The 9,585-nt window shown below is 42.0% G+C and overlaps 1 protein-coding gene across 1 annotated transcript in view; it reads left to right on the top strand.

Moving 5' to 3' along the window:
• Positions 1-7,527: 7,527 nt before the first annotated feature.
• b (glutamate decarboxylase-like protein black) overlaps positions 7,528-9,585 on the top strand; it is an 85,798-nt gene continuing 83,740 nt past the window's right edge. The window contains exon 1 of the mRNA XM_067135501.2: positions 7,528-7,918. Within this exon, the coding sequence (XP_066991602.2) occupies positions 7,539-7,918 (380 nt within the window). The 5' untranslated portion in view covers positions 7,528-7,538. The remainder of the gene's footprint in view (positions 7,919-9,585) is intronic.

Below are 9,585 nucleotides of genomic sequence, written 5' to 3'. Positions count from 1 at the left end.
CCCCTACCATATACGGACTTCCAAGCCACATCAGGGAACAGGCTTACAAAGAATGGTCAAATCACTGGGCAACAACTCAACTCATCAAAGGCAAGCACTACGCCGCTATCCAGAGACACATCCCACAGAAACCTTGGTTCACTACTATGTCTAACTCGTCACTATATCATATCAATTATCAGAATTAGACTTGGACATGCATCTTACCCCAGTCATCTGTTCAGACTCAAAGTTATAGATGCCCCAAATTGTCCCTCTGACCCCAATCAAGAAGTAGACCTCAACCATACAATTTTAGGATGCATTAGATACAAACTACAAGTAACCAATTTATATCAAACGCGTATACAACTCAAAGTTCCACTTCCCACATACGTTTCGTCGTTGTTAAGTAGCTACGACATCCGTATATATCAAGCAATAGCCAAATTTTTAATTGAACCCTATTTAACATTGTGATACGTTTGTTCTATAGTCTGTAGTTAAACTGTTCTTATCCAACCAAAGTTCCTGTACTGTGGCTTTCTATCACCAATTAGTCACAATGCCATGAAAGGTCCCATGTTGTAAAGGTCAACCTTCCTATTTTATAAATGTACAGAGCTGGCAGCATGGCCTTACAGACCAAATGCCAAAATGTTAATTAAAAATGTATCTTGAAAAGAGTTCTCTGATTGGCAAAAAACGCTCCTTCGGGACTAACCTATGAGCTCACAAGACAGCCCGTTCTATACAGAAGAACTGCAATTTAAAATGCCATTGTCTTCTACGGCACAGCACCAAGCTTCACATCAAGAACGGCAGAATTAAGAAAGCGAATATATGGATGGACTTTTACTAAGTAGACGACACGATGACGTCATAATGGAAGAATTCTGACTACGAACTGAAGCATACCAAAAAACCGTATGACTACGAGTGGCATATCAAGAAGAGTTATCTGACCTGTTCATAACGAATGGTGCGGAGCACCGCGGGTCCTCTGGTATTGTATTACTTCAATGCAATCGTATTTTTATACTAATAGCATTTGTTTAATTTAATTTAATTACACTAGTGGAATCGCGCTGCTCCGCACCATTCGTTATGAATAGGTCAGATAACTCTTCTTGATATGCCTGTCGCAGTCATATTGTTTTTCCTGCCCTTTTCAATAGCTTTATGAACATTTAATACCGGTACATAATAACTGATTCATTCGTAATTTAGTTTATAACACCACTTTCCATACAATATTCTCTGTGCTACAACCATTCGGCCGTATCTGGATCTAACATTTTCAAACCATCTTGCCCGAGGTAGTGCAACACATTTGGCCATGGCTGAATACTGGTTCGGATAAGTAGGCAGCCACTTTTTCAAGAGTTTGTCGCTGCCCTTTATTAATGGTCATACAGAAGTCTAGTCAACTTGATATCTTACCGTCTATACATACCTAGACTGTTTTTCTTTCGCAGCATGTTATTAGGAACGTTCTGTCATCTTACTGAGTACATTCAGAAGCTGTGGAAGATCAGAGAATCAAAGAGTATATAGCACAAAATAATATTCTTCCATCATCAGAGAAAGTATAGACTCGCTAGCTTGACAGGTAGTAATCAAACATCTCTGCATGCAATCAAATTGCTAAGCATGGAAATCAAATAAATCAGAACATTAATGAAAGTGTTACACGCTTAGCAACCTGTAGCCTACAGTATGCATTGTGGGTTAGGGTAAGCCTTCGCCAGCAATTATTGGAGTGATAATTTAATGATTTTATATTGTGGTTACTCAACGTTGCTGAACTTACAGACCTAACAGTATCTCATGATTCATCGGCAGGTAATTTCGGAAATAATAAAACAGGAATAAAGCAAATCGGTTCACTAGAACGGACGGGCGGATTTGCCAAAGCTGTTTTTTCTGATGAGATGATGATGATGATGCTTGTTGTTTATAAGGGCCTAACATCGAAGGTCATCGGCCCCAACAAATTACTTTAACACATTACAGGCAGAAAACCTTTACAAAACGAAGTCACCTCAAACCAAGATGAAGGGGAGCTCGAGAGGGTTCATCACTCTCTATCCCCGATTTACAGTTAAAGATTTTATGAATTTCTTACATTAGCCGGAATATGATTTTACATTTTCGAAAAGTAGGTTACATAGTTAAAGATTCGGACCTTTCCCTCGGATTAAACTGCGGAAGTAGCAAGAAAGAATAAAGTTATGTGGCCATGACCTTGGAGATGTTCTAGCTGTCGACGAAAGAGGCCGCCCGCCTCCTGCTTAACACACACACTCAGACAGACGTCAATCAATTGGCCAAGAAACGTGAAAAGCCGCAGTTTATAAACCCTCAGGGAAGATTCGAGATCATTCAATACTAAACCGGCCACACCCTCTCAATTTAATGGGTCAATTTCAAAGTTACACTCAAAATCGAACAAGAAGCCTGTGATAGGTTGAAAATTAAATACAGAAATAGGGATTGGCTAGATTCAAAAACTGGCGAAAAGAAAAAGGAAATATTGCCAACCCAAAAATAAATGAACATCAGTCAGTTACAAAAACCTAGAAATACAAAACTTCTTTAAATTATAACTTCTTACACTTTGCACCAGGGTGCATGGTCATAGTTTTTTGGTAATGTCATCTGTGGAAAAATGTCCAAACTTCTTGATGTATAGCTAACAAAACTAGGAGAAATTCAGTCAGTTTAGGAAACTTCACAATAACAAAATCACTCAATATTTTAGTGGTGACATCTTCTGATTAAAGTTCCAAGTTGGTGTAGTTTCAGTTTCACTTTTTAACCAATAGATGAGTCCGGCTCATGGCTAAATGATTAGCGTGCTGGCCTTTGGTCACAAGGGTCCCGGGTTCGATTCCCGGCACGGTCGGGAATTTTAACCACAATTGGTTAATTCCGCTGGCACGGGGGCTGGGTGTATGTGTCTTCTTCATCATCATTTCATCTCATCACGACGCGCAGGTCGCCTACGGGTGTCAACTCAAAAGACCTGCAACTGGCGAGCCGAACTTGTTCTCGGACACTCCCGGCACTAAAAGCCATACGCCATTTTTTTTACCAATAGATGAGTTCATTTAGGCGCTGATTTTGAATGCGCGGCGTTGAGGTGTACCTCCCGGTACAATTATTATTATTATTATTATTATTATTATTATTATTATTATTATTATTATTATTATTATTATTATTTTCTAATCTATACCTTCATTCTTCAAGGTCAGATCTTTTCATTATATGGTCGTGGGATCGAAGATTCGAATATCAGTGCTTCTTCAACTCGTTGTTGCCGAGCTGCGAGGCTTGATGAATCTAAGTTGACGGATTATATCCCAACTCAGCCTGGTGGTATTTGAAGGTGTCGAAATACACCAGTCTCGTGTTGTTAGATTTACCGGCACATAAAAGGAATCCTGAAGGACAAACTTTATGATGCCTCGGCTTCTCTAAAAACCGTAAACGTAGTTGATGTCACGAACAAATGAGCTAGTATATTTGAGCACCTTCAAATAGCACCGACCTGAGTCAGAATCGAACCCACCAACGTAGACTCAGAAAGACTGCGCCTTACCATCTGAACCACTCAGCCCTGCATTCCACTATATCTTGAAAATGTTAGTCGTAAAGGGGGCCACAGCATTATTATTAACAAAAAACAAAAGCCATCTCCGTAAAGGCCATTAAGACCATTGGAATAGTGGGAACAGGAGCGTATACAGTTTTAAAAGTACACTGAGTGTCCAAACGTCAAATAATGACACTGAATGTGATGTTAATAACGTGTGCTCTTCCGCGAGCCCTCAAAAGGGCAGCATTACGGCGAGGCATCGACTCTACAAGGTGTTGGAATCATTCTGAAGGGATGTGGACCCACGCATCTTGCACTGCTACCCGCAATTGGCCTTGTGTATTTGGTGCGGGGTTCATGGAGCGTATAGCAGCATCGACAGCATCCCATAAATGCTCGATTGGATTAAGATCAGGGGATCTGGAGGGCCAGTCCATGGTTGTAACTTCACTGGAGTGCTCCTCCAATCACCTGTGTGCCACCCCAGAGCGGCGACATGGCGCATTGACCTATTGAAACATGCCATCTCCATCAGGGTATTCTAGGGCCAGAAAGGGATGCAGATGGTGTGAAAGAATGTCCACAGAACGTGCACCTATCAGCGCTCCCTGTGGTCGGAAAATGCGGCCTAATTGCGACTATGAGAGCGCCGCCCAGAGTAGAACTGAGCCACCTCTCGTCTGGACACACCTTGTTGACACGCAGGATCCATAGCTTCATGGGGCATACGCCACACTCTCACGCACCCATCAGCTCGATACAACTGGAACAGGGATCATCGGACCACGCCACACGCCGCCACTGTTCCATGGTTCATTGCCGATGTTCGCGGGCCCATGCGCGTCGTTGAGCTCTGTGTCGAGGTGTCAGCAAAGGGACACGAGTTGGTCGTCGGCTGGTGAAGCCTATGCGGTGCAGTTGCCTCCTTACAGTCCTGGTAGAAATAGGTTCCTGACTCCCAACATTCAACTGGATGGTGATCTGACTCACAGTAGGCCGTCGAACGCCCAGTATGGTTCTGCGGAGGCGACGTGATGTCCATTCGTTGAACACATGAGGTCTTTCCGTGCGGCGGTTTACGCGGGTGGTAACATTCTCTCTGCGATAATGAAGATCCACCCTGGACACTGTTGACCTCGGAAACCCATGCGCCGTGCGGCAATGATCATCCTACGTTCAAAGTCGGTTAACTCGCGACGTGTTTGCATCTTCAGGACACTGGTGTCTGTGACAGACTGCTCAGCTACGGCGCAGCTAGCCGCAACGCTCAGGGTCCATACATTTTCTAATGGGACACCCCTTCCCGTGACTTTTGGCCATTCTGTGTATATATATTTTTACTGGTTAACGTCGCACTAACACATCGAAGGTTTGCAGTGACGCAAGGATGGGAAAGCGCTAGGATTGGGAAGATAGCGGCCGTGGCCATAATTAAGGAACAGTCCTGGTGTGAAAGCGGGAAACCACGGAAAACCACCCTCAGGTCTGTTCACAAGGTAGGATTCGAATCCACCTTCTCCCAAATGCAAGCTCGCAGCTACGCATCTTATACCACGCGGCCATTTGCTTGGCGAGAGAGACTAACCCCCATAAAATTTTACAACACTTATGAATGAGGCACAGCCATAATACACTGATACATACACCAATATTGTCAAGAGTTATTATTCAAAATAAGTATAATCTGTGGGGTGTAAGACTAAAATCTTCCTGTTTTTGTGTGTTAGGTCTATATAAATACACAGCTTTCTGCAACGTGGAATATATAAATTTTGCGTAATAGTAGTCCACATATTTTGAAATATACTTTTAGAAAAATGTACATAAAATCAACTTTTCTTGGAATACTGACAAATGTATCTATGTACAACTACATCAGGCACATGAATATCTCGATGAAACGACAGCAAGGCAAGTCCACCTGAACGTGATTCAGGTGTTGTACTACCGACCAAGTGGCTGCACGGTTTGCGTAATGTAGCTTTCACTTTGCATTTGGGAGATAGTGAGTTCGAACTTCCAGTGTTGGCAGTCCTGAAAATAGTTTACCGTGTTTTCCCATTTTCACAACAGGCAAATGCTGAGGCTGTACCTTAATCAAGACCACGATCGCTTCTTTCCCACTCTTACCCCCTTCCTATCCCATCGTCGCCACAAGACCTGTCTGTGTTGGTGCGACGAAAAAAAAAGATATTCCTTCTCAGATATTTATTTAATTGTCTCAATGTGGAAAAACTATTTCTGCATAAGGAATTGAAACTGGCAAAGCTTCTAATATTTTGAGAATAACACATGTATTAGGGAAATATTGTTTATCACTGCACTTAAAACATGTCTGTTTCACGGGACTACTTTTCTGGCCATTATGAATATTTACTTTCAATCATTTCTTCATAACACAAGTTTTTTCCGTGCACAGCAAGCTGCATAGATGAAAAATCAGTGATTGGCATCAACGACAACCAAGAAAGCCGTACGTAAAGAAAACTTCCCTTATTTTAAAAATAAATAAATCTCTTTCTGGAGCAATATTTCTATTTACTCGTAGGCTATGTGTACTGATTTTAGCTAGACGTTTGTAATTTACTTTTCTTGTGGAATTATTTCTCTGCTGGAGGGCCAAGTCACTATCCTTAACCTCGGCTCTGCATGGGATAGAGTTATTATGTCAGTACTCAGCCACCTTTGCCTCCAGAAATTAAACTGGTTCTCAGTTCTGGTGTAAGCCAAATGAATCTCAGGACTATGTGCCTCTCCAGAAGTGGAAATTTCGTTTCTAAAATGTTCGACTTCCTGACGGGGAATCGAGTCCACGTCCTTTCAGGTGAAATGCGCCCGTAATTTTCCCCTCGGCTAGGCAGTGGCTAGTGGCTTTACGTCGCACCGACGCAGATAGGTCTTATGGCGACGATGGGATAGGAAAGGCCTAGGAGTTGGAAGGAAGCGGCCGTGGCCTTAACTAAGGTACAGCCCCAGGATTCGCCTGGTGTGAAAATGGGAAACCACGGAAAACCATCTTCAGGGTTGCCGACAGTGGGATTCGAACCCACTATCTCCCATATGCAAGCTCACAGCCGCGCACCCCTAACCGCACGGCCAACTCGCCCGGTACACCTTAAACTGATAGCATTATTATTATTATTATTATTATTATTATTATTATTATTATTATTATTATTATTATTATTATTATTATTTTAAAATGAAACTTCAGACATCAATAAAATTATAACCTATCTCTCTTTTTTGCTAGTGGCTTTACGTCGCACCGACTCAGATAGGTCTTATGGCGACGATGGGAGAGGAAAGGCCTAGGAGTTGGAAGGAAGCGGCCGTGGCCTTAATTAATGTACAGCCCCAACATTTGCCTAGTGTGAAAATGGGAAACCACAGAAAACCATCTACAGGGCTGTCGACAGTGGGATTCGAACCCACTATATCCCGGATGCAAGTTTACAGCCGCGCGCCTCTATCCGCACGGCCAACTCGCCCGGTATAACCTATCTCAATGGTACCAACCGACCTCATGTATGCTAGGTTAGACTGAGGAGTAGGCAGCCGTGCCCAAAAGCATGGACTTATTTCCTCCGATTAGTTTGACAGCGTTTGGAGTTCGAAGTATTTGCCAGGCCTATTATAACAAGGTCTGGCCAATCCCGACCACACTCACTGTAAACAGACGTGAAGTTCTTCGAAGTGACCATCACGCTGACAGGACACGAGCTACAGGCGGCCAGGATATTACACAGAGGATGTAATTGTTGAGGAGGAAATTGCGGCTAAACGTGTTTCTACAACAATACAAAGGCCCATCCGTACGGGATTTGCTTGACGTCACCGTGCAGTAGTGCAGGAGGAGAGGGCTACGCTGGCGGGGAAAGTCCCGCACACATTGCCTATATAAGCTCCGACTCTGTGATCAGTATCTCAGTTGAGTGTTTGTCCTTGTAGAATTATGCCGACCGCCGCCGAGACTGCAAGTAGCGTCAGCGCGCCTCCCGTCAACGCCAAGCAAGACGTCGCTGCAGGAATGGCGGAGCCTCTTCCTACGCGAAGGAAGATGCCGTGGTTCGCGAGTCTGCCAGACCCTGCGACGCACGACGCCTTCTTCCGAGAGGCTCTTCAGATATTGGTGGAAAAGGCAGTCTTCGAGGGAACCAGCCGTAGCAACCCCGTGTTGGAGTGGCACTCTCCAGAACAAATGCGTCAGTTAATAGAGCTAGATCTGGAGTCTCAGCCAGCCAACCACGACAAGCTTCTGCAGCTCCTTAAAGACGTGATCAAATACAGCGTCAAGACAGGACATCCACACTTCATCAACCAGCTCTTTTCCAGGTACGTTATTCACAATTTGAACTCTGAACAAAATATTTGTAATACAAATTTATTGTGAACAATCCCCATATCTACAATGATTGAGAAATGAACGGGTAGTAGTAACTTCACTAGTATATTTAGTGCAAATTCTATGAGCCATATTAAAAACAGAAGGTAATAAACTTGAACAACTGCGAATTATTGAAATAGATGATTAATAATAATAATAATAATATAATATCAAGAAATGTTGATTGCAGAGAGTGGGAAACGAGTCCCATTCGAATTTTATTTCGTATAAAAGAAAAATGCCCACACAACGCTGTCCGTTTACATACCCTTATTCTTTGTCGGCCCGAGATTGTGTTACACCCGCGATAATCAACTAGATTACTTCCCAGTCGACTAGAATAGTACAAACTATTGTGATGAATGTGATAACAAAAGCAGAGCTTCATGACAAGCACAAAATCGCAGTGCGCGATACAAGATTTGTTCCTTAATAGGTATTTCTTTACTTAAATTGAATGCTTATAGAGATCCATGACCTTTACCTTCAATTACTATTCATTTTGTGATTAGTGTTGTATTCAGAAAGTATATTTTGGGATGCCTCCAGTACTTCCGATCATTTCAAAGTGTTGAGTAACAAACCGAAAGTTTAAATAACAACTTCCAATTGATAATATTCGCACATGACCTGACATTAAAGGAAAAATGTTTCACCTGCATAGAACCTCATTTTCATCGAATATGTTTATCAGTAACATTAGTTACAATAGCTTAAAGCACATTTTATTCTTTCATCAACTTCAAGTGAGGAGAGAAAGAAATGCAACACACTTCTCCTTTTGACATGACAGGAAATCACCTTTCTGTGTGTCATGGAAAAGAAAAAACACAGTTTTTCCAATTAGACTAAATATTAATGGTAGTTTTAACTTTCTTGAAGGTTTCTTAAATTATTGACTGGGCACTCCATTCCGATGTCCTGTTCAAACAAGAAAGAAGTGATGGGTTAACCTTCCATCACTTACGTGTCCATACAGACTGTAATTCGCTGGAAATTATACACTTAATGTTCTCTTCTTAAATACAAAATGTTCTTCACCTCGCACATTGAATATATCAGTCATTACTAAGCTCTAATGATAAGCTACCAAGCGAAACGAAGGAGCTATGACTCAAGAAAAATAGGTCTGGTGAGTTACAAATGGGCTTCACTACAATTTGGTACAATACGTCTCTATTGCTGTCGTCGAAATTGACTTATCTTTAACTGTTGTGAATGAACCATTAAAGATTGTCATATATAGAAAATTCCTAAATTTCCCTAGGCAAAACCGGTTCCTTTCTTTAAATACAGAATAAAATTGTGTGTAATAATAATATTTCGCTTGTGACATTTCAAGGTCAGACAAAATTGTCGCAATTCAGGGTGAAAATAAGTTCTGGCGATGATTATGCCAAAAGTAGGCATTAGAAGATTTTTTTCTGGAGTAAAAGCATTTCATCTCGTAGCGATTTATCTGCACTGTTCTGAATTTTGATTAATGTTCGTTATCCGTAGGACCCACCATTGAGCTGGCCCTCAAATCGTATTGCAGACTGTTTGGTTGGAAAGTTTTGAATCATAATTTATGCAGTTGGCAATTATTGCGAACTTCTTGTGAACCCGTGTCGTG

The sequence above is a fragment of the Anabrus simplex genome, chromosome 1 (genome assembly GCF_040414725.1).
Source record: "Anabrus simplex isolate iqAnaSimp1 chromosome 1, ASM4041472v1, whole genome shotgun sequence".
NCBI classification, from domain to species: domain Eukaryota; kingdom Metazoa; phylum Arthropoda; class Insecta; order Orthoptera; family Tettigoniidae; genus Anabrus; species Anabrus simplex.
This window is presented reverse-complemented; position numbering and strand designations above follow the sequence as displayed.